At 33.7% G+C, this 26947-nt stretch overlaps 1 protein-coding gene across 3 annotated transcripts in view; it reads right to left on the reverse strand.

Annotated features, from left to right (window-relative positions):
- Positions 1–26947, reverse strand: part of FSTL5 (follistatin like 5) — a 733912-nt gene that overhangs the window by 60434 nt on the left and 646531 nt on the right. For all 3 annotated transcript variants that reach the window (XM_063108449.1, XM_063108448.1, XM_063108446.1), the window contains 2 exons: positions 8933–9040; positions 4722–4846 (listed from right to left, as the gene is read on the reverse strand). In XM_063108449.1, the coding sequence (XP_062964519.1) occupies positions 4722–4846; positions 8933–9040 (233 nt within the window). The remainder of the gene's footprint in view (positions 1–4721; positions 4847–8932; positions 9041–26947) is intronic.

A 26947-nucleotide genomic window follows, 5' to 3' on the forward strand; every position in this document is an offset into this window, starting at 1 on the left:
TGCCTGGTTAATACACATGGCCAGTTAACTGAAATGTGGAATGAAGTACTAATGTAAAAAATACATCATTTATTAAATATTAAATGCTACTCTTTTTGTTTAAATTAACAGATCATAAAATATAAAAAAAAATTCTTACTTAGAAACAAAAAGGCATAATATTTGAGAGTGGTCTAAACCAGAATGTTTTTAATAAACATTAGGAAAGCATCTCTGTTATTAACTAAATTTCTATTTATTTAAGTTTTTCCTCAACAATTAGTGAGGGGGAATTAACTAACTCATACTCTGGTGTATTGAAAATATGCACGATAGAGTTTTATTAACCTTTTAAAAATAAACTTTCTTTTGGTCAGTATTTGGTCAGTCCCTTTCAGAAGCTCAATAGGTAGCTGGAACTATCTGGGAGACGTTCATCCTCTCTCATCTTCCTGGAGTTTCCTTTCATTAAACTTCTTCAGGAAAGAAAAAGACAAGTGTCAAGCTTGGTCTAGTGTCCAGAGCTCAGTAACCGAAAGATTATTTTGATTAAGATCAAATGTAGTGTGGCAGTAGTGTGTCTAGTTATTCTCAGCCTAGGGTTCACATAATCTTCTGATTATGTAGAAGAGAAATTTACTTTAACATATGCCATCTGCTTCTGTACCTGTGCTTGTTAAAAAAAAACAAATAAATGAACAAGGTAGAATAACTAATGCCATTTTGAACTACTCCACCATTTCAGGCCAAGGCTGGAAAGTCCCTACGAGGGACAGCCCAGCTATACCAGGAAGGGCATGACCACCCAAAGTACACCCAGTTCCAGGAACTGTCTAACCAGTTCCTTATCTATTGGCCACCTGGCCTAATCATAAAAGAGGTGGGTTATTGGTCAATTCCCCAGTTCCTCGTCTGTGTACCACCCCACTGAAAGCCACCAATAGATTTAAAAGTCACCTCAGGTGACCAATAAGCTGTGTACAACTCATCCTGTTGCCAAAGTCTGCCTACCAAACTGTATAAAAAGTGCTTGTGTTAAGAGCTCGGGGCCACTGCTGTCCTGAAGACGGAGCGACCCCAGCATGCTGGAATAAAAACCTCTTGCTTGATTGCAACGATCTCTGTCTCCTGGTCTTTGCGAGATGAGCCTTCCCAACAAGTAAGATCCGCGCTTTTGGGCCAGTCTTACAATTTCTATTGAGAAGAAAGTTTGAAATAAAACCAAAAAGGGATATTTTTACTAATAAGCCCTTACTCCATGGTATTAAACAGGAACGACTGTGCAAATTATCACTCAGGGGCGGGATAGGATTCAGTTGAAGAACTGAATTGAGTGGGTGGTTCCAGGCCCACATTCTCAGATATTTTGAACATAAAAATGAGTTCACTGAAATTCAAATTCCTAAGGTGATTCAAAAAGATACTGAATTAGGAACTCAAGAATTTTTAAAGTACTGAGAATTTTAAATACTCTTAAAAAGTGAACTTCCCAAATTTTGTAAAAATTGATGTTTTTAAACTATAAATTTATCTTTTAATGTAGATTTATAAAGTTATTTGGGTGTTCTTTTTTATTATATATACTTAAGGTGTGCAACATGATGTTCTGACGTACTTATCTTGATATACATATACATGGTGAAGTGATTACCACTGTCAAGAAAATTACCATACCCATTTTGGTATTCTTAAATTCCTCAGTCCTTTTTCGCCCTACAGACCAGATTAAAGAAACCTGAGAATTATAGGCACAGGAAAAAAAAAATACACAAACAAAAAAAACTGAAGGAAAAACGAGAAGAAATCAGGCAGAGAAAACAGAGGCGTTTAGCAAAATTGTGATTAATCACAAGGGAGCCAGTGTCCTAGCGTAGGTTATGAACAATCTGGACAACTGTTACTGAGCAATTTAATGCTCAAACGTTATTTCACTTCAGTCCTTAAAAAAATGAAGTTGGCTAAAGTCACTATGGCCAATGGCAAATGGTATTACTGGGACATCTGGGCGTAGATTTTTCTGACAGATCTATATTCTTATTAGTGCTGTTTACTGATTCCACACAATTCATGTGCACTTGTTGCATGTTGGTAATTTGTTAGATGAAGAGAAATCAAGCACATAGGAAATATAGTTCTTTCCTCAGTACTATATAATCTGGTTTAGGATATAGTGTAGCACTTTCTTCCTTATTTCCATTCCTATGAGAAATGTGAATTAAGTGCCTACTGGTTTTTAGGCATTAAGCATATAAATCCTGACACTTGTCCAGGGGCTTTTCAGACATTGGAGATAAAAATTATTTGAAAAGAGGATGTAGCAATCTGAGAGAAAAGCAGATTAATGTGATGTAGGGTCAGAGGAAGAAAACTAATATTAATTAAACACACATTCTGTGTCAGACCCTTTGCCCGGAATGTGAATATCTACAAGCACAACAGTCAGAAAGTAGTGTCAAATTCTGAAAACCACAATTCATAAATATTTGACCTCAGCCACACATATTTAAACACATATCAAAATTGGTTAAAAATAAGTTACATGAAATTGGTAGGAGAAAAGACCATATCTATCACTCAGGTGTCCCTGAAGTAGAATAAATTCTCATTATTTCAAAAATACATTACATACTTCAGAATTCATTTTCGGAAATGCATGTCAATTTTTACTCTTACCATCCACTGTCATAATAAGAGTAATTACTTTGAACTGCAATAAGAAATCAGATAATCATTCATATTCATTACTATGGGATTCTATACACAGGCAGAATTGCTGTAATTTATTTTTTTCATTCTTACTAAATTATTCTTACTAATTAAACAAATTACTGGCAAACCACCCATGCATTCTACTACACATCCCTAAAAGGTATAAAAATGTTACAAAAAATATCCTCAACCTTACTTTTTAGTCTATTTCATAATACATAGAAATAACTAAAATAAAATGGTACCTTACATTTGTTCACATTATTTGGACGTTTTTCTAATTATTATTACCCCCAACTCCAGATATGTACTAAACATTTAGAGCCTAAAGAGAAGCTACATTCTGGCAATATATAAATTATATCTATGAACACAGATTACACATAACACTTAACTGCACGCAGCAAAAGTCTGTACTCTCACCTTGGTAGCTATTTCAACACAGTGATTCAATTTACGAGTTGTAGGAGGAAAGATACTCTCAACCTGTACAGTATTAAGCCTAGTAGTTTCAGAGACACTAGAACTTTGCCCCAAGAAATTGTACTAATAATACATTTTTTTAAAAAAAGCAAAGTTGATAATAGTATATTAAATGCATTAATAGGAAATTTGCAAACGGGATAAATAAAAGCAACTTTACATATTTAATTATTGGTTATTAATAATTTATCAACAATTTGAAAATAACACTCAATGCCAATTAAGTAAAATTTTATCCTCATCAATTAAATATAAAAACTTTTATTCAGTAGATACCATCTCAAGTGGTACTATTTCAGCTCAACACTGATTTTTTCAGTCTTTAAGCTATTACAGTGGTAGCAGTCAGAACCTAAAAATTATTGCTTTGATGTAAATATTTTTCAAATATTGTATAGTTCAATAAGTACTACTTATTTTCCATAAAAATGTGTAATAATTGTGAAAGCAAATTATGTTATTAATGACTTTATTGTTGAGTACATAATAGGCATTCTGAAAATAATGGTCCATTGCTTGGCAAATACATCTTTGAAAACATACTTGGCTTTGCAAGAAATAATTTATTCTATCTTTGACTATGAAATATAATTCTGACTTATTAATCCCCCTTTTTTAGTTTTGAAAAGTTAAATTTTTCAGTCTTCCAGAATTCTTATAACTCCAAATTCTAGATGATATAATTTCAAATTTAATACAAGGAAAACAAACATACATAAGAATAAAATAATGGCTCATAAAACATAACTGGAGCAGTTCCCACACATCACAATTCACTTGAGAAAAAGGAAAAATATGTGCTTGGCTGAAATTCATTTTTAATATTGCTAAACAAATACTTTTGAATTGTTTCAAAAAAATTATCAAGATACATAGTACTGAAAAACAAGATATACCAAAATCCTCCTGTAAGCATTTAAATTGCTTCTACGAAGCTTTGGAGTGATATTACTGGAAGTTAATGTTCATTTTTTCACCTCTAGTAAGTACATGGAGAGAGAGAAAACACCAACATGTTTTCTAAAAGTGCAGACTTCAAACATTTCATTTCAACTTACTTTACTTCCCAATACAATTTTATATTAATTTCAGTAAGAGCAAAAATGGTACAAGCGTGTTATAAAAATATATTGAATACATTTCTATGACTACAAGTCTTTTATGATGACAGGAGCAAATGAAAATTCTCTCAATTTAAAAAGTGACTCTATCATTTAAATTATTTGCATTTTCAGGAAATGCCAGCATTTTTCAAGAGCCTAGTAAGAAGAACCCTAATTATAATTTGGAAAAATTTTAACTGTTAAACTGATTAAAAAAATACAACTGCGTCTTTATAAATTTACTTCTCTCAGGCATTAAAAACAAATTATGGGAAATATATCAGTAATGCTAATAAAGAAAGGCTCATCAATGAGATGTGGCAATGCTAAATCATATGCAATTGTATGTATGCATTTGTTTTATACTTTTTTTTTATGAGCTCATGTGTTTTTCTATTAAAATTAGAGAGAAATCTAAAAAAGTTGATCACTCAACTTAGAACTTACCTCATATGGGTGATAATGAGCGTTGTGGTGGGAATGAAAAAATCATCCACTCTGTCGAATTGCTTTCCCACTGGCTGGGTATGGATCGTGTGGTGCGGCACATTCCCACTGGCCAGAGTTATTACCTAAACAGAACACAGCGTGGTTACTCCTCAGGAATGCAGTCATTTAAGAGTATGAGCTTTAATTTTATTTAGAGTGAAATAAATCTATTTCTGACAGTTGAATTCATAGATTCTTTATTGACCTCCTTAAAATTAGTATATTATTAGGTAAGTAAATTGCAATTCTGTAATTGTAATTTATTTTCCACTTCTGTTTCTATCGAGAAATTAAGAAAGTAAAATATTTGTCTTGAATAATTTTGTCTTACAATATTAAGCATATACACACATAAGCAACGTTTACATTATACAAATGGTAAACTTCCTATAATGAGAAAAATAAAAGCAAACATGCAGGTAATGTAAATGAAATATTAGGTCAAAATCCCTTCCATATAACATCGCTGGCAACACAGGTCTAAAAATTCCAAAGTAAGTTGTATAAAGCATTATAAATTTCAAAAATCTTAGAATACATAAAACATATTTTAAAACCTTTTCTTCCTATACATTGAAAATAAGTGATGAGTTTTAATCCAAGAGGTTTCTTCTTTCATCATTAAATGGCTTTTAATAGTTCATTAAAAGAAAGATTATTACGTTTAAACTCTTTCATTCCTCCTTTCTCATTAAGCACCAAAATCTATTCAGTTCTTCCTTTAGATTTCTTATAGCTCCATATTTATCTTCATTGTCCCTGCTGCACAGCAATTATTTTGTGCTACCCCTTTAAAGGGCTTTCTTTCCTGCCTTCAATTTTTCCTTTTCTAAATACTTCCTACATATGGCCGCCAAATTAACTTCTTAAACTATTGACCGAGTCTCTTAAGGTAAATGCAAATCCTCCCTCAAAACTGAATATTTTTCTTTGGTTTTTATGACAGAAATAAGTGACATTTTTATTTGTTGCTTGTTTGTTTTTCTCAACGGGCATTTTTTTTCTTTATTCAAATGAATGTACTTTCATTGAATCCCATTAGAAATTGCCATTGTTCACTGAAAAATTGTTCTAATAGGATAGGCTGTTATGTTACTGTTAAAATACAAAACAGAAAATAAACCTTAAAGTCTCAGTGGCTAAGAAATTAAATATGTTGTTTCATGTGTTACTTGCCCAGAAGGCTTTGGCAGGCTATCTGCTATTTTCACTGTTTCACCCCACATTCCAAATTCGAGTGTTTCCACTTATAATACAAGTAATTTGTCAGAACTTGTCACCTGGCCCTCACCCAACCAACAGGGGTCCAGTATGTGTCCAGAGGAGGGAAGAACCAAAGATATATTGCATTAGGGTAAAAAAGTTACTTTCTAGACTTCACGAACTAGTGTCACTCTGTCTTTCCAATCTAATCTTTTAACATTATAGCACCAAATTTCTGTAGCAAAGTGAGAGCTTGCCCATATGTTTGGTTTTGTGAGTTCAATTTCTCCAAAGAAATATTTGTTCTTTTCAAACATATCTTAAATCCCATTTTCTTTGTGCATGTTTCCTGAAAATCATGTTGAGAGACAATTATCCATGAATACTTTGACATTTCTGCAGAGTCAGGTCTTTCTGAGCAAAGGGCACTGGCAAACTTGGTTAAAGGATGATGGCATAGCAAAAATACCTTGAAGACTAGTGATGGTGTATTGCTCCTGAGAGGTTTAGAAAATTATTTCTTTTGAGCCAATTACTGACATTCCAGAGTACGGATCTACCCCTCCCCTTCAAGGAGAAGATTTCCCTACATACCAGAGTAATAATCTTTATCTCTCCAGAAAAGGAGATGGGCTGCTAGGCCAGCAGCCTAAAAAAACCTTAGAACACATAATTCTAGGGTCTTCCTACGGTGCAATTGTGCCGGATAACGTTAGTCTCTCACAACAGGGTAACGTTAGTCTCTCACAACATTTCCCAGTGTTGATAAGGGCCAGGGAATAAACACTAACATGCTCCATGAATAAGAAATAGTCTATTCTCTAATCCAGAGACTGTGCTTTCTGTCAGTCTGTCTGACTATCTATCTATCATCTATCTATCATTTACATCTTCATATATATATATATGTATATGCACAGAGAAACCTTATGTAAGTAACTCTTCTTATATGTACTATTTTAAGAATACTTATTAATTCCTACAAGCTGTTTTATATTTTGAGGTATAACACTTACCTTTCACTCTCACCCAGCAAATTTTTTTTTTAGAAACTATCATATTCTATTAGCATAAAATATTTTTTATTAAGTGTTCACAGAAAACTAAAGAACTCATTTTTACATGGCTGGGTAATGTATGCGAAGTTTCTTAACACTTCAATAAAGCCTTTTTTTCTGTACAATAGCAGAGGAATTTGTCTAAGTTACTTTGTGGAGATACTGCAGCACAGGGAAAGTTGTTAATCTCTCCAAGTAGCCAGAACCAAAGGGGAGGGAAAGGGATAACTGCTGAAGAGTACTATATATTGAAAATATATGCAGCTTTATTTTTCAAAAAAAGAAAGAAAAAATAGTTTTCAGCTTTTTAAACTATGTTTACTGTAAAGGTAATAGCATATTAAAATAATTTATAAGATATATAATTTTTATTAAAAAATCATATATATTGACCTATTTTATTCATCTTGTCAAGATTATACTAAATACAAAATCTCAGAGAACTAAACTCCATTATTACCCTATTGAGACAGATCATTCTAACAATTGCTCACTGGGAAGATTGTCCTTTGCCTATAAAAAGATTGGCTCTGTCATTCCATCCTCTTGATTTTGGGCAGACAGTCCAACTTGATATGATCGATAGGATGTAGCAGAAGTGACTTTATGTGGATTCTGGATTCTAGATCTTAACTGGCCTTGTAACTGAAACCATTATGCTGTGAAGATGCCAGGCTAAAGGGTGAGCGGTCACATGCAAGGACACAAGGCACCCAGCTGAGCAACACCACCACATGACAGACATGAGGGTGAGTCCATTTTGGACCCTCCAACTCCAGCCAAATTATTAGGTGACTGGAGTCCAATTATCAGGTGACTGTGCTCCCAGACCACATCGGCAGATCTGCACAAACGACCAAGTCACAGAACTATGAGTGATAAGATATTCATTAATTTTGTTTAAGACTTCAAGTTTTGGGGTAAATTGACTGGCAACAATACATAACTGAAATACTACATTTTTGATATTTCAAATAACACATTTCTAATGAAAATAAGATGAACCCTCATTCAGATAGCTACATTAAAATATTTCATTTCAATAGACCTGTCATTTGTAAGTTAAATACTGAAATACTGAAAATAACTCAGGAACATTAAAATATTGGTAATGACAACTGATTTAAAATAAGACAATTGCTTTCAACAGACTTTTTCTGAAAAATGGTGAAAGGTTAATTATTTAAGGCCTTGTAAAGAGAGGTATAGTCTAGGAGGTAGCATAATCACAAGGAAGTTTGAGAAATAATATGAGAAATAATATGGAACTTCTTCCCATAGCCAAACATTCTTACCCACGCCCTTCTGTTTCCTCTTAAACTTGTAACTTCAAAAATCTGAAGACTGTGTCAAAAGGCCAGGGTCAAATGTGTTTTCCCCCTGTATCTGTGAAGTTCTCACATAAACAACTTCAAAGCAGAAGCAAATTCCACAAAAATAATATCACATATTCCCCAATGAGGATGAGCCTTTGCTCAGATAATAAAATGCTACCTGTCTGGAAAAAATGGAAGCTTTTTTCTTCTTTGAGGCTTTTGCTGTCTAATTCTCTTGGTCTCTATCTCACATGCACCACTGAAATTGCTGAAAGGTAAATTATGACTTTTTTTCTTAATTGTATTGGCTTTGTCACCACAGGTTATTCTTTCAGCATACAGATATGACCTTTAATAAATATGAATTTTCCCAGTCCAAAAATTACTTGATTATCAACTTTTTTTGTTCCTTTTTCTTTGGTATCTAGCTGTGATTTGTACCTCATGAATATTCATAACCAATAAAAACAAAACAAAACAAACAAACAAAATCCTCAGATAGAAGAATATCGATGTTCAATGGTCATTGATATCCAGTGAGATATCTAACGATTCAAAGAACATTATTTTCTCAAATATCCTGAGTGCTTACTTGTAGTGTTGGTGAAGTCTTCTCCATGGTGCCCCAGCTTAGCACCCAAACTTGATCATGCGACTTGTCATAGTGTAATTTAACTGGGACAGGATCTGTGCTCACTGCCTGTAATACATAAGAGTAGAAGAGAAAATATTTTCAGATTAAAATGTTAGTTTAAAACTAGCCCAGAAATTATGGAAGAACTCGAGAATTTAGATGTAAAATTAAAAATTTATTTTGCCAATTATCTAATTTTCTAAGCCCTTATCTTACTAATTTTGAAATATCATATTTTTCTCAAACATACTTTTGTTGATTACTTGACAATTTTATATAGTCTTATGTTCATTTATTACCTATACAAATTATGAGTAAGGGGAAGTCATTTAGAAACTCAAGATAAAAAAAGATTAATATGTTCATTTCAATTGAGTGTTGAATGAAAATAAGAAATGTTTATATCATTAGGTTTTTCCATCCAAATGCTGGTTATGGGATTTAACCATCTACCAGTGTTAAAATGCCAAAAATCTGATATATGGTTTTAACTCTAGTAACTGATTATCTAATTTAGTTTCCTTAATGAGAAATCCAAAACCACAGAAGGCTCAAAAAAAAAAAAAAAAATCAAAACATTGACTTTTCTTTTTTTGCACCTTGCTTGGTATCTTTCTGCTAATATTTATAATATTTAGCATTTACTTAATATACAAATCTCATAAAACAGGTTGATGTCAGGAAATCATTTTACTCACCTTAATTTCAACCTATTTATATTTAAAGTTAACACCATTTAAAAGTAATTTCCTGTAGTAGGTACTTACATACATTTTCTAACTTCTTTAACGTAAAACAGCCTTTATTAATATTAAAAGATTTCTTCCCAAAACTCTGTTAAATATCCTTAGAGAATTTCTCAAGTACTAATTCATAAGGTAATACTTTTCTTAGTGTGTTAGTAAAAGGTAAACTACAGTTATGGGTAGACATATAAAATTCATATTTTAATTTAAATGTTGGCAATTTAGTTTTACTAATGCATCTCTTCTAAAATTACCTACTTAAAATTTCCAATGTGCTGGAAATACTGAAATAATTATTGGATTTTTGAAAAGACTCATTTAAACAATTTTGTTTCAGGGTCCTCTGTTAGCCAGTGTTCCTGGCTAACAGAGCTATCATATTGTTTTGGGATTAGATGGGTAGCAATATTCACAGACCACGTAGCCCACTTGGAAAGCACCAGAGCTGTAAGGCAACCAATGACTAATCCCATTCCCCTTTGATGGATACAAAGGTTCCCAGACACTTCAGCAGCTAGGAGCGATCACATGGCATATTTCAGTTTCTGCACTGTAAACATTATTATGATGCATGGTTTCTGAGAATGATATTGTATTTCATCAACAGAGATATTAAAAGGAGAATTCTTTCCATGACGCTTTCTCTTTCTTCCTGCTGGGATGCTGTCACTGGAGGATATTAAGCCTCAAATTTCCAAGGCTATGAAACTGTAAGCATAAAAAGAAAAAGCCAACACTTTGAGGATGCAAGAAGAGAAAAATAAAAGGGCACTGAATTCTCGATAATAACCTTCAGTTGCTGCAGAAACCTAGAAAAAACTATATCTAGACTGTGATATTTAGTTAATTAAATTGTTTATTGCTTAAGAATTAAGGCCAAAGGTTTCACTTAAATTTCTTCATGCACTAATCAATAATTTCAATGTAAATATAGCAAAAGAGCCATCATTAATCACTACACTAATGACAAGGCAATGAGATTCCTTTGATTTTCTGTATTTCCCCCTGTATATGTTAAACTTGATCTATGTGTGATTATAATAGCCAGCCTATTTTGCATGCACCTTAAAATGGAATAATTTTTAAATCCTTAAAATGTTAAAGATGATTTTAAAGGAAGACATACAAATGGCCAACATGTACATGAAAAAATGCTAACCATCACTAGTCATCAGAGAAATGCAAATTAAAACCATATTGAGATATAACCTTACCCTACTTAGACTGGCTATAATCAAAAAAACAGAGAATAACAAATGCTGGCAAGGGTGTGGAGAGAAAGGAATGCTCCTACACTGTTGGTGGGACTGTAAATTAGTACAACCACTACGGAAAACAGTGTGGAGGTTTCTCAAACAACTACAGATAGAACTTCCATACAATCGAGCAATCCCACTTCTAAGTATATATCCAAAGGAATGGAAATCATCAGGTCAAAGGGATACCTGCACTCCCATGTTTCTTGCAGCTCTGTTTACAACAGCGGAGATATGGAACCAACCTAAATGTCCATTGATGGATGATCGGATAAGGAAAATGTGCTATCTATACACCATGGAGTACCTACCCTGCCATAAAAATAATGAAATCCTGCCACTCGCAACAACATGGATGAGCTTGGAGAAACTTATGTTGAGTGAAATAAGCAAAGCACAGAGGGAAAAATACCTCGTGTGCTCACTCATAAGTGGGAGTGAAGAGAGAAAGAAGGAAGGAAAGAAAGACCACAGTGGTGCTTTGGACTTGTAGAGGGAGAGAGCATACCTAGGGATACAAAGTGGAGTGGGGGAAGACAGATGGGGAGGGAGGTCAGGGATAATTGGGTGGGGACATGGGATACTATTGCAATTTGAGGTAATGGGCACGCGGCCGGTATGGATCTGGCAATCACATCTTGGGCATGAGTGGTGACAGTCAGCTTTGTACCCCATGAATATTCATAACCAGTAAAACAACCACACAAACAAATATGTTAAAGATGAAATAGCTCAATACAAACAACAAAAGCAACAATAACAAAATCCTAATTGTTTTTCAGTTGTAGGAATGCAGTTGTTAAATGGGCAAATTTCTGTAAGTAACTTTAGGTATCAGGAAACAATCTGAATGAAAATTTCCAGTTTGCCAGCTTTCACAAGGTGCTTTTTTTGTTTTTTCACAATTCCTTTCATAAGTATTATTTTATGTGGGCATACCACAATCCATATGTTATGTTAATACCTGCATTTAAAGAGTGGGAAACTGAGGTGCAATCTTGTCAGTGGTCATCCAGCCAATTATCAAAATGGCTGGGATTGTATAGTCTGTGTTCCTTCCCAATGAGGGGACCTCTCTGCACTTGACAGACTCTCTCTCCTACTTGATTGATAGTTTAATTCCTGAGAATGTGTGCATGCGTTGCTCTTCATATATAAGAAACATTCTTTTGGGTCTTCTTCTATTTTGAAAGACGGAAAGAAACCCAGGGGGCTCAAATATATGCAGCAAGATCTGCAGCAGCAGCGCAATCTTAGTGGAGAACCACTGAGAGGCAGCACACATGACACTCACGCAACTGTATTCTGAAGCCAACTGCAAATTTTAACTCCCACACTTGAGTTAAAATAATAATAACAATACCTTGGGAACTTACTAAACTTTCAAACTTTTTGTGGCACAGTTTCCTCTACAATAAAAAGTGGAAACTGTAATAATACCTACTTCAAAGAGTCGTTGTGAATATTAGGTGATGTAATAAATATCAAGTGCTAAGGACATGCCTGATGAATTTTAAGCACTATGGAAATACTACTAGTACTACTACTTCGAGTATTATGAGAAGAACTAACTGAACTAGAGTTATTTTCATGACTACTAGCATCATAGTGTTCTAAGTTTAGAGATGTAGTATCCTTATTTAGCAAATGAAAAAAAGGAAGACCTAGGAAGAAAGTAAATAAACACAGTCTCTGTCCTTGAAGAATTTATAGGCTAGAAAGTAAAGGGGCACTTAATGTGTGTCACAAAATAAAAAAAAGGACCAAGTGCTATGAGAGCTCAGAAAGAAATACAGTGCAGGATGAGGAATAAGGGAAGGAGGTGATGTTGTCACTGAGCCTTAAAGTACAATTATGAATATTTTTATGATTCAGGAGACAGAGATGATTTTTTAAAGTTAACAAAAAAAATTTAACAGGAGGTGTCAGAAGGAAGTCACAGTTAATTGCCTCCAAATAAATTAAAATATATATATTTGGTGGAAGAAAACATCAATCAATTTTCAAAACAACTTCGGAATTTGAAAAGTATATGCTCAGTGATGTCCAAAAGTTTTGAACGTTTTTTGTTTCAGCATTTCAAAAGGTTGATACTAATTTCAGTTTATTATGGTGTTTGATTATAAAAGTTCATTAGAACCGAAAAAGACATACAGATCAAAATGAAGAAAAGTACCTATGATGTACTTTATTTGAAGAAATTTTAATTTTTAGGAAAGATCTGTTTGCAAGTTTCTGAGTATAAAAATAACATTTTACAGAGTAAACAGTTACATGGTTTTCAGCAACAAAATCAAATGACAATAATAGAAAAATTTCCAAATACTCATCTTCCATAACCTAATTTTCAATCATAAAGTAGATATTTTCATACTTACACTACCAATTATTTGAAGGAATAAACTACATGTGCTGGAGTTCACAAAATATCTGCTAGAGTACTCCTGAAATTTACTTTAAAGGATCTGTAAATTTAGACTGTTTGCTTTGTGTAAAACAGAAAGACAACATTTTTGACACTTTTTAAAAAACTTATTGCCTCAAGAAAATCTGTGAGCCTTTGTGTTATAAAATAGTTTGTGTTTTTCCACACTTTTTGGAAAGAATTACAAAGATTCTATTATCTTTGACTGCTTTCTTTCTCCCATACCTCACATCATCAGGAAGCACAATTGGATCTACCTTCTAAATACTGATCTCTTTGCAACATCTCCTCTGCTGTCATCATGAACAGAGTCACTATCATCTCTAATCTCACCACATGCTGTCTAACTCTAAACTTACACTCCTCAGTCTTTTTCAACAGATTTGTCAGAGTGATATTTTTTTTTAGCCATTAGACAGATCACAACATGAATCAGCTTAAAACACTACCAGATCTTCTAATTTCTGTCACAGGAAAATCCAAAAACCTTTACAAATAACTTCCAGGCTACTATGGGTTGAATGTCCCCCAAAAGCCCATGTGCTGCAAACTTGATCCCCATTGTAACAGTGTTAAGAAGGTGGGAAATTCTATTACAGTATTTGAATGGTGGGGCCTTTAAGAGGTCATTGGATTGTGAGGACTGTGCCCTCATGAATGAATTAATTCATTCATGGAGTAATGGGTCAATGGTTTAATGGGTTATCATACAGTAGTTCTGATGGTATTATAAGGACAGCAAATGAGTACCTTAACTCTCTTGCTCATTCCATTCTCACCATGTGATACCCTGTGCTGCTACAGGACTCTGTAAGGTGTCCCACCAAGAAGAAGGTCCTCACCAGATGTTTTCCCTGGACTTTGGACTTCCAAGTCTCCAAAACTATAGGAAATAAAACTCATTATCTTCATAAATTACTCACTTTAAGGTATTCTGTTATAAGCAACAGGAAACAAACAAGTACAGAAAACTAGTACTGAGAAGTGGGGTATTGCTAGTAATGAATACCTGAAAATCTCTAAGTGGCTTTAGAACTGGGTGATGGGCAGGGGCTGATAGAATTTAGAGGAGCACGCTAGAGATAGGTTAGATTTTGGTTAGTAATTACAAGCCTAGAAGACCAGGGAATGTTTGGAATGCCTTAGAGATTGTTTAAATAGTGGTGACTGGAATGCTGATAAAAATATGGACTGTAAAGACCATTTTGAGGAGGTCTTGTTGCAGTGAGTTACTGTGAACTCACAGGGAGAAGCAGGAAACACTGAGGTTTAAAACAGGAAAACAGAATTTACTGATATGCCGGCATTGTCTCAGCAGACACAAGTCACAAAGGCTGTGCCCCAAACACAGCAGGTGTGTTATTTTTATATTATAGCATTTCCAGGTTTTTGTAACAAGTCAAGAGTGATCTTATGAGGATCTTATGATCTTATGTGGTTATGACTTTGTCTCAGGGTGGAAAATTGCAGGAAGAGAAACAGAAGGGAAAATTCTGTTATAGCAGTGTGTGTTAACCACAGTGTGATAAGCTGAGAGTGCAGCTGTAGCTGGGTCTGTATGACATCCAGGTGAGGGTCTGGGTTACAGCATAGTGGGCAACAGCTGGGCAAACATGAGGGCCAAATTGCCACAGCCAGGTGAGACACACCCAGGTGAGACACAGCCAGGTAAGTACAAAATGCCTCAGTCTCAGATATAAATGAAAAGTAGATTATTGGACAGTGAGCAAAGATCACCCTTGTTTGAACTGGCAAAGAACTTGGCTAGATTGTACCCATTCCCAAGGGTTTTATGGAATGAGGAACTTAAGAGTAATGACCCAGAGTATGTGGTGAAATAAATTTTCAAGCAACAAAGCATTCAAGCAGCTGAGTGGCTACTTCTTACAACTTATTCTGGGTTATGGCAGCAAAAGCATGACATAAAGCCAGAATTTATAATTAAAAGGGAAGTAGAGGGTAAAAAATTGAAAAACTCTCAGCCTGCCTACATAAAGAGTGAAAATGTATGTTCAGGAGAGAAAACCAAGAGTGTAGCCTGGTGCCCATCTACTAAGGAGATTAGTACAGAAAGAAGGGATCATCAAGGGAATGGAAGAAAGACCCCAAAGGCATTTCAGAGATTTTCAAGGCTGCCCCTCCCATCACAGACCCAGAGGCCTAGGAAAATAGAGTAATTTCAGGGAACTGACTAAATGCACCCTCCATGGGCTCACTATCCAGGGCCACCTTGAGATGCTGCTTCCAGCAACCTAGCTTCTCTGGCTGCTCTAGCTGTGGCTAAGCACCTGTGCTCTAGGCCTCAGGTGCCACTGGATCCACTGCTTTGGAAGATACAAGCTGGAAGCCTCGGTGGAATCCATGTCATGTCAAGTCTGTTGGCCTGCAGAATGCAAGAGCTATGGAGGGATGTCAGTCTCCACCCGGATCAAAAGATGTATGGAAAAGTCTGGGGGCTCGGGAAGAGATTTGTCACAGGGGTGGAGTTACTGCAGGGAGCCTCCACTACAGCAATGCCAAGAAGAAATTTAGGGTCAGAGTTGCAGCAGAGAACTCCTAACAGGGCAATGCCTAGTGGAGCTGTAGGAGTGGGACCTCTATCAAGATCCCAGATCTGTAGAGCTACCAGCATCCAAAGCCATTCTGGGAGAGCTGAAGTGTGGGCTGTGCCCAAGGACTTGGAGGCTCAACCCCCACACCAGTGTACAGAGGATGCCACACATAGAGTCAAGAAAGATTATTCTTTAGCTTTAAGACTTAATGTCTGCTCTGCTAGGTTTTGGACATGCTATGGGCCAGTTACTCCTTTCCTCTTTTTTGTTGTCCCTTTTGGAATGGGAAAGTGTACCCCATGCTTTTCCCATCACTGTATCTTGGAAATAGATTATTTGTTTGATTTCACAGATGAGACTTTGGAATTTGGACTTTTGAGCTGGAACAAATTAAGACTTTGGGGATGGAATGAACGTATTTACTTGTGAGAATAATGTGAATTTTGGGGCCTAGGGGCAGAATGCTATGGTTGAACGTCCCTCAGAAGTTCATGTGTGGGAAACTTGACCCCCATTTTAACAGTGTTAAAAAGATGGGAAATTCTATTATGGTACTTGAAAGGTAGAGTTCTTAAGAGGTGATTGACTCATGAGAATTGTGCCCTCATGGATGGATTAATCCATTTATGGAGTAATGAGTTAATGGTTTAACAGGTTATCAGGGAGTGATTCCGATGGCTTTATAAGGAAAGTAACTGAGCACGTCAACTCTCTCACTCATGCCATTCTCACCATGAGATACCCTGTGTTGCCACAGGACTCTGTAGGGAGTTCACACCAAGAAAAAGGCCCTCACCAGATGTGTTTCCTGGACCTTGGACTTCCCAGCTTCCAAAACTGTAAAAAATAAATTTCATTATTTTTATGAATTACCCAGTTTCAGTTATTTTGTTGTATGCAACAGAAAATGGACTAATACACAGTCCTTATCTGATCTGACACTCCCCAGTTGTCCTTTTCTGACTTCCTCACCTTCTTCTCAGCTTGATGTCTCCAATACAGAAGGTCTTGGCCTCCTTGCTGTTCATCCAACTTGTCAGCCACACTTCTGCTTTTGGGGGGATCTTTCCCCAAAAAGGGATTTCCCTAGGTATCTCAATGTTAGTTCCCTCAATATCTTTGCTCAGAACTCACCTGCTCAGCAAGGCCAGTCTGACCATCCTGTTTAGCAATGGAACCCACTTCATGCACTTACCTCATGCTCAGCTCTCCCAATCCCTCCTAGCCTTGCTCTACCATTTTTCCTTTCCAATAGCACTCACCACCTGATGTGTAATTCACATTTCAGTACATCTATTTTTTATTGTCTTTCTTCATCCGATAGATTCTAGGTTCCAAGAAGGCAGGCTTTTGTGTTTGTTCAATGATATAAACCAGGCACTTAGAATAATACCTAGTAAATAGTAGTACTAAATATGTAATTAATAAAACTCTAAACCCACTTATTTGAGAAAAGTAAATTGCAAAATTTTATAGCATGCAAAAACTTATTACTATTATTAAGATTATTATTTGATATTTCATTTAACAAAAACGATTATATTCTGTACTAGGCTTGTTATTCACCTGGCTTTTTTTTCTAAATATTTTACAAATACAATTTTTAAAAATTTAATCCTTATAACAATCCTTTTATTGAAGTATGTGCTATTGTTATCCAGATATAAGTGGACAAAAGACTAAGGGTACCAATGTTGAGCCTTCCATATTGTAAAATTCCCACTTTCCTCTCAAGGTATTCTTGTCCACTGTTGTTACATGACTATCCAAAATACAGATGAATTCAGGCCTTCAGTATTGGTCCATATAGTAAATATTTATAAATAAAAATATAATTTTTTAAGATGAAAAAATATAAACAGATGTCATAGGATTTTCTTCCCATAACTAGTTACCTTTTCCTCCCTCATGTTGCACACAGTTTATTTTGGACATTTGTTGCTGTTGTTTGTACAGTCACCTTCTATTTAATTCAGGAAAAAGTTTATAAGTTAAACTACAAATTCAGAAATATATGATTAGGAAAAAAGGCTGGTTGTATGCTCATCTTTCACCTCAAAATTAACCTACATAGAATGCTCATTTATTGCTTAGTATAACTTACATGTGACTATCAATATTATTTTGCTAAAAAAATTGTTCTCAAACTCTGCCTTGAAAAGCCTATGAAAATGACACGTACTTGTAGCTGGTGATTTAAACTCCCATGATAATGGAACAAAGATCAGTTTTGATATACTGAATAATTTTATAAGATTTTGTTTAAATGAAAGGTTTCAATACTACAAATTGAAAATTTCTCTCCAAGACAAAACACATTGCAAGGTTTTGTGCACACAGTAGCCTTTGCTAAGCCTCACGATATTCAGATTATTAAGTCAGTTTTATTGAATTATTAAACAATTTCTGAAGCATCTCTCATAGCAATATTTTGTTATTGTATGTAATTAATAGTAGTGATCTACATATTCAGGTTCTAGTATCCACATTTCTTAATTTCTCATGTAAGTGCTGTTTTCAGAATGTTATATTATCATAATGAATTAACTTTTATCCTATTCCTTTGTAAAAATATGTTAAAAATAAAATATATGGTCTAATAATAAAAATTTAAGTTTTTATTTATTGTAGCTTTATACAGATACTGTGCATTTTTTCTTTGGTATTTTTAAAACATTGTTTAAGGATACTATTTCCTTACACTATGTGGGTTTGTTATTTTGTTTGGTTTTTTTTTTTTTCTCCATTTGTTGATACCTAAATCTTAAGGTCCTCATAATCCCAACATACATAGTATAACACAAATTCATCAATTTCTTGAGGTGACACAAAAAATACAAAAACTTTAAAACTTGAAATACCCTCTTCATGGACTATTTGTATTAACTTCTATAAAGATGGCTTATTTTGTAAAGATGAAATACTGATAATAGCAACAAAAATACACAGAACTTGGAAGTTTAGTCTTGACATGAAGGAACAGTGACACACAGCTTGTTTATCAGTCTGACAAGAAGAGTACCAGCTGGCTAATTAAGTGAACCTAATTTAAATTAATGATGTAGATTCTCAAGATAATGTGTTAATGGCTGAAGGAGACTGTTGATGATACTTAAGAATACTCCTGAGGTGCTACAATAAGCCACTTCTGCATCCAAGCAGAACCTGATCTTGTTCCATAGAAGACAAAATGAGGTCAGTTGTTTACTAGTTAATCTTTTTCACAGCAAAACAGCACCTGTATGCCATTCTTAAGAAAATGTTAATGGTAATAAAAGCAATCACTGAAACCATTTGACGTTGAAAGCAACAGTAAGTTTATAGATTCCATGAAAAAAGTGACCTTCATTTTTTAGCTGCAGATAAAAATGGTATTGATGTATTCACAGCAAACAAATATACCAGTGATTTCCTAATGCTTACAATTTATCAAAAAGTTCATAAATTCTTACATTGTCAAAACGTTTTTGTCATTTTAATAATGAGATGTAATATGCAGTTTAAGTTTTAAAAAATGTTTAGTCCTAAAATAAATACTTAATAGCATTCCACACAGTCAAACACATACAAAAGCCAGAAATATGATTTTATAGGTGGGGTCAGTATAAAATACTAGGGAACTACTTTAATTATCCTTTAATTAGATCAAAAAAGAAAGATTGAAAAGCTAAATTTAAGTAAGGTCACATATTTATTTTCTTTATTATTATTATTTTCAAGAAAAACACATTTTGATTTTGGACTTCACGTTCCATTTCTATACCCACACTATAGATAATTCTACAGCATTTTCTATGATGTTTGGGAGATAATTAACTAAATTTTGGTTATTAGTAGTATTCTTAGTTGCTTCTGTGTAATATACTCATATTAGGGAAAAAAATAAGTAAACAGAGGTACAGCATACAGTTAAAAAGTAAAACATCATTCAGATACAAAAGGGCTAACTTCGAATCTGACTGAGTTGAGAAAAGTGGTCATATTTAGAAAGGATGATTTACTTTTTACAAAATTAACTTTGCATTTTGCAGTTCATAATAACTTTAAGAGTGTGCAATGTCCTTGAATATAAATAAAGCTTTAAGTCACAAGTAAAGAATTTTTATTTTAGTTTTTTTAGTAGCTGGAAATATTATTTCTTTAAATAGTTTTCAAATTTGAATTACCAGAGATATGAATTTATAAAACAGAGTTCAATACCTATATCCGTAAAATCTATCATTTTACATGTTATTTTTAAATTAGGAAAAATCTTGGGAGAATTTAAAATTGTAGGAGTTGAAGTGTTTCCAATTATAAAAATAGAGTCATTAGTGTATTCATAATTCACCTTTAAACATGTATTTTTGAGGACTAAAATTCACATACTGCAAAGGTAACATTAGGACAAATATAAGGATGTGTTATTTTCCTCAGCAGGTCATAAAGTTATAGTATTCATTATCCAAAGAGGTGCACAGGCTGAAATTACATATTGTTGCAAAAAAAAGAGAGCTTAGGTAAACTCAAAAATAGCAAAATTTATTTTTTTTAATTATGCATTTTAGTGGCATATATCTAAAATTCGAGGCTAATATTTATAGTCAACAACAGGACTCACAAAGTGACTTCCTTGTTAGAAAGAATATTAGACTGAATATATCCAGTATGCAAATGTTCATTTCACACCATAAGGTGATCTCTAAATTTCTATAGAATGGTCTGTTACAGAATGACCCAAATAATTGTGGCTGTTATTTTGATAACCTTCTTTTCAGCAAGATACTCAGTCACCCCCGTAATTCAAAATCCTGTCTTTTTATTGACAGAAGGTAATGATCGACTCCATCATACACCTCTCTAGAGCTGTGGGAGCAACACCAACTTCACACTACTGCCTCTGTATTTTTGCTCCATGGGGAAGTTCCCACATTTTTCCTACAATAGGAACATATTTGATATGTTGTTTTTGAGCGCGGTGCGGGCGACACCAAGCCAAGGGTTGCAATCCCCTTACCGGTCACAAGAAGACAAAAAAAAAAAAAACCATCTGGGACAGAATCTTTTTTGGTTTGATCAGTTCATTTAATCAGTCATAAAAGTATTCCTTCTTTGTATATTCTTGGGTTTTATGTTATTAACTTATATTTTCTCTTTAGATTGGGCTTCCTTGCTGTTTTTAAAATGTACTAGAGTGATTTTTACTTTAACATTTTCTTAAGTGCTTTTATTCTCTGTAAGACTGTGCTACTATCTTCTTTTATTCAATTCTAATACCATTAATTGTGATTTTCGTCCTTGTTCTTGGCCAAAATTTCCAAAGATTAATCTATTTTACTAGAGTTTTTTTTTTTTTTTAATTTTTTTATTGTGGAAAAATACACATAACAAAATCTACCATCTTAATCATTTTTAAAGGTACTGCAACCATCAGCACCATGGATCCCCATACAAAAATTCCCCATTTTCCCCTTCCTGCAGCCCCTGAAAACCACCATTCTACTGTTGGTCTCTGTGATTTTGACTGTCCTAAGTATCTCACATAAGTGGAATTACACAGTATTTGTCTTATTGTGATTGGCTTATTTTACTGAGCATAATGTCTTCAGGGTTTACCCATGTTGTAGCACATTGCAGAACGGCATTCCTTTTCAAGGCTGCAAAAAATCTCCTACATGTATATACCACATTGTGTTTCTCCATTCATCCATCACCAGACACTTGGGTTGCCTCTGCACTTTAGCTCTTTGTGAATTATGTTGCTATGACCATGGGTATAAAAATATCTCTTCAAGATCCTGCTTTGAATTATTTTGGGTATATCCCCACAGGTGGAATTGCTGGATAACATGATAATTCTATTTTTTTCTATTTTAGGAACCATGCTACTGTTTTCCACAGTGGCTCTTGCATTTTATATTCAGGTCCAACAATGCGTATGGGTTCAAGTTTTTCCACATCCTCACCAACACTTGTAATCTTCAGTTTTGTTGATAGCAGCCAAACTAATGGGTGTGAGGTGTTATCTCATTGCAGTTTTGACTTGCACTTTCCTAAATATTAGCAATATTGAGCATCTTTCCTCATGCTTATTGGCCATATGTGTATATGTGTATATTATTTGGAGAAATGTCTATTCAAGTCTTTTGCCCATTTTTGAATCCGGTTTTGTATGTGTATGTGATTAAATTTTATAAGTTTGCTATGTATTCTGGATATTAATTCCTTATTGGAAATACGATGTGCAGATATTTCTCCTATTCTGTGAGTTGCCCTTTCATTTTGTTGTCCTTTCATTTTGCCTTTTGAGGCATATATTTTTCAAAATTGTTATGAAGTCCAATTTGTTCATTTTTCTTTGGTTGCCTGTGCCTTTGGTGTCATATCCAAGAAGTCATTGCCAAATCCAATGTTGTCAATTTTTTTGCCTTATATTTTACCCTAAGATTTTTATAGTTTTAGGTCTTACAGTTAGGTATTTTATTCATGTTAAGTTAATTTCTATTTACAGTGTTAGGTAAGAATTCAACTTTATTCTTTTGCATGTGAATATGCAGTTTTCTCAATACCATTGGTTGGAAGGACTGTCCTTACTCCATTGAATGGTCTTTTTACCTTATCAAAAATTATTTGACCATGTATGAGAAGATTTATTTATGGACCTTCTATTCTATTCTTTTGGTCTATATGTCTGTCTTTATGCTAGCACCACACTCTTTTGATAACTGTAGCTTTGAATACATTTTTAAATAAAGAAATGAAGGTGCTTCAGCTTTGATCTTCTTTTTCAAGGTTATTTTGGTTATTTGGGGTCTTTTGAGATTCCATATGAATTTTAGAATGGGTTTTCCTATTTCTACAAAAAAATGTTTTTGGGATTTTTATAGGAATTGAATTAAAACTGTAGATTACTTTAAGTAGTACTGACATTTTAACCACATTAATTCTTCCAATCCATGAATTTGGGATGTTTCCATTTTTCTATGTCTTTAATTTCTTTCAACAATATTTTGTAGTTTTCCTTGTATAAGTCTTTCACATCATTTGTTAATTCCTAAGCATTTTATTCTTTTTGATGCTATTATAAATGGCATTGTTTTCACAATTTCCTTTACATGTTATTCATTATTGGTGTATAGAATTGCACCAGATTTTTGTGTCTTGACTTGTGTCTTTACTAATTTTTAATTTATCCTGTTGTGATCAAAGAAGATACTTTGTACAATATGTGTCTTTTAAAATCTATTGGAACTTAATTTGTGTGCGAATTACATCCCATGTACACTTGAGAAGAAAAAATATGCCGTTGTTTTTTGGTAAAGTGTTTGTAAATATCTGTTAGATTTAACTGGTTTATTGTGTTAAGTTCTCTGTTTCCTTAGTTATCTTCTGTGTGATTTTTTTTTATCAGTTGTTGATAGTGGGAATATTAAAGTCTTCAACTTGTAGAACTGTCTTTTTCTCCCTTCAATTCTCTTAACCTTTGCTTCATATATTTTGATGGTCTGTTATTAAGTATGAAAATGCTTATAATTGCTATGTATACTTGCTGTATTGATTAAGACAATGTTTTTTGTCTCATAAATATTTTTGATTTAAAGTCTATTGAGAATTATGTTAGCATAGTCACTTCTGCTCTGTTTTGGTTGTTATTTACTTGAAATATCTTTTTCCGTCTTTTCACTTTAAACTTTTTAGTGTCTTTGAATCTAAAGCAAGTCTCTTGTAGACAGCATATAGTTCGATCTGGTTTTTTTAAAATCTGTTTCAACAATCTCTGTCTTTTGATGGAAGAGTTTTATCTGTATACATTTAGAGTAATTACTGATTAGGAGGGACTTACTTCTGTCATTTTGGTATTTGTTTTCTATATGCCTTGTAGATTTTTTCCTTCATTTCCTGTGTGGTCTTCTTCAATATTTAGTTGAGTTTTTATACAGAAATGTTTAAATTTATTTCTCATTTCCTTTTGTATATATGCTAGAGCTATTTTCTTTGTGATTACCATGGGGATGACATTTTACATCCTAAAGTTATACAACTGTAATTTAAATTTATACCAGCTTAACTTCAATAACATACAAAAACTCTTCTCCTTTAAGTACTTCATTCCTATTCCTTTCACTTGTTGATGTCACAAAACTACATTTCTATATTGTGTGCCTCAAAACAAAAACAAATAATTCTTTTAAATGCATCATTTCCTTAGATTATATAGAAAACAAAATGTGGAGTTACAAACTAAAGTTATAATAATACTAGCTTTTAGACTAATATTTTTTAAATATATTAGTCTCAAATCAGGTAGAAAACAAAAAGTGGAGTTACAAAATATTACAATAATGCTACCTTTTATAATTGCCCATGTTTTTTTTTTTTTACCTTTATTGAGATCTTTATTTCTTCATATGGCTTTCAGTTACATCTGGTGTCCAGCAGGTTTCTCTTGAGTATTTCTTGAAGGTCCAGCCCAGTGGTAAAATACTACCTATGCTTTTGTTTATCTAGAACTGTCAATTTCTTTGAAAGGTCTATTTTGCTGAGTATACAATTCTTGATAGACAATTGTATATAAAACATATCTCTTATAATCTTCATATAGCCAGATTTTCATTATTCAGCCCAGTTGTTTTCTTTTTATCTTTCAATTCATCACTTTAGTCCATATCCATGGGTAACCCATCTTATTAGTCAATATTTTAATAGATCATATGTTAACCAATTTCTTTGCTCAGATCAAATTTATTGCTCAGTTCATTTCTCTCTTTCCTGAGGTAAACAATTTTAGTTTCAGTTTTATTTCAATTTATGTTAGTGGTAAAGTTTATGTTTGTATGCATCTGACAAAATAAAGAAATTATTCTCTGCTTTTAAAATTATTTTTTTCATCGGCCATGTGATATTGGAGTATCTTTTATTTTCACTTATTCTCTTAATAATATTATTTCACTTTCTTTTGTTGTCTCATCTCTATTGAGAAATTTGCTACTGTCTTCTAGTAACTCATTTGCTTTTTTAAGATCTGTTTGCCTTCATGTTTGGCTGTTTCACCTCAATACATTTAGATGTAGATTTTTATTTACATTTATGTTTCATTCTCCTCCTAAATCTGAAGGTTTATAACATTGAATAATATATGATATACTTATTACATAAATGTTATATTATGTTATAATGTTATAGTGCTTTGAGTTGAATATCCCACTGTAACTGTGGAGGGTAGGAAATCCTATTATGGTAATTGAAAGGTGGGGCTTTGAAGAGTGATTAGACTGTAGGACCACACCATAGTGAACTGATTAAAAATGGTATCTATTCAACATAGTGCTGTAGGTACTAGCTACAGTAATCAGGCAAGAGAAAGAAATAAAGGGAATCCAGATGGAGAACATGAAGTCAAACTTTCCATATTTGCAGATGACATGATACTATATATAGAAAAACCTAAAGACTCTATCAAAAAACTCCTAGGGCTGGTTAATAACTTTAGTAAGATTGCAGGATACAAAATAAATGCCCAGAAATCAGAAGCATTTATATACTCAAACAATGAATTAACAAAAAGAGAAATAAAGAAAGTAAGCCCATTTACAACTGTCACCAAAAAAATATGATACTTAGGGATCAATTTAACCAAGGAAGTGAAAGACCTCTACAATGAGAATTACAAACTACTTCTGAAACAAATTAAAGAAGACACAAAAAGATGGAAAGATATTCCATGCTCTTAGATTGGAAGAATTAACATTGTGAAAATGTCCTTACTACCCAAAATGATCTACAGATTCAATGCAATCCCCTTCAAAATACCAATGACATTCTTCACAGAAATGGAAAAAACAATCTTACCTTTCATATGGAAAAACAAAAGACCCCAAATAGCCAAAGCAATCCTGAGCAAAAAAAAAAAAAAAAAAAAAATCTGGAGGCATAACTCTGCCTGACTTCAAATTATACTACAAAGCTGTTGTAACCAAAACAGAATGGTAGTGGTATAAAAATAGACATTCAGACCAGTGGAGTAGAACAGAGAACCCAGAAATCACTCCTCAGGCTTATAGCCATGTGATATTAGACAAAGGCAACAAAAATCTACATTGGGGAAAAGATTGTCTCTTCAACAAGTGGTGCTAAGAAAACTGGATATCCATATGCAGAAGAATGAAACTAGATATGCATCTCTCACCATACACTAAAATCAACTCAAAATGGAGTAAGTATCTAGGTATAAGACCCAAAGCATAAAATTACTAAGGGAAAATATAGGTGAAACACTTCATCAGTTAGGTCAGGGCATAGGCTTTATGAACATGAGCCAAAAGCACAAGCAGCAAAAGAAAAAATAAACAAGTGGGACTATATCAGACTAAAAAGTTTCTGCACAGCAAAAGAAACAATCAACAGAGTGAAAAGACAACCTACAGAGTGGGACAAAATTTTTGCCAACTATGCATCTGACAAGGGACTAATATCCAGAATATGCATAGAACTCAAGCAATTAGGCAGTAAAAACATAAATGACCTTATTAAAAAATGGGCAAAGGAGCTGAAAAGACATTTTTCAAAGGAAGATGTACAAGTGGCCAACAGATACATGAAAAAATGCTCAACATCACTAGTCATCAGGGAAATGCAAATTAAAATCACATTGAGATACCACCTCACTCCAGTTAGACTGACTATGATCAAAAAGATAGTGAATAAAAAATGCTGGCGAAGGTGAGGAGAGAAGGGAACACTACTGCACTGTTGGTGGGAAGGTAAATTATTACAACCACTTTGGACAACAATTTGGCAGTTTCTCAAACAACTACAGATAGATCTTCCATATGATCCAGAAATCCCTCTTCTGGGTATATATCTAGAGGAACGGAAATCATCATGTCAAAGAGATACCTGCACTCCCATGTTTATTGCAGTTCTGTTTACAATAGCTAAGATATGGAACCAACCTAAATGTCCAATAACAGATGAGTGGATAAGGAAACTGTGATATATATACACTACGGAATACT

Source organism: Cynocephalus volans, chromosome 9 (assembly GCF_027409185.1).
Source record: "Cynocephalus volans isolate mCynVol1 chromosome 9, mCynVol1.pri, whole genome shotgun sequence".
In the NCBI taxonomy this organism is placed as follows: Eukaryota; Metazoa; Chordata; class Mammalia; order Dermoptera; family Cynocephalidae; genus Cynocephalus; species Cynocephalus volans.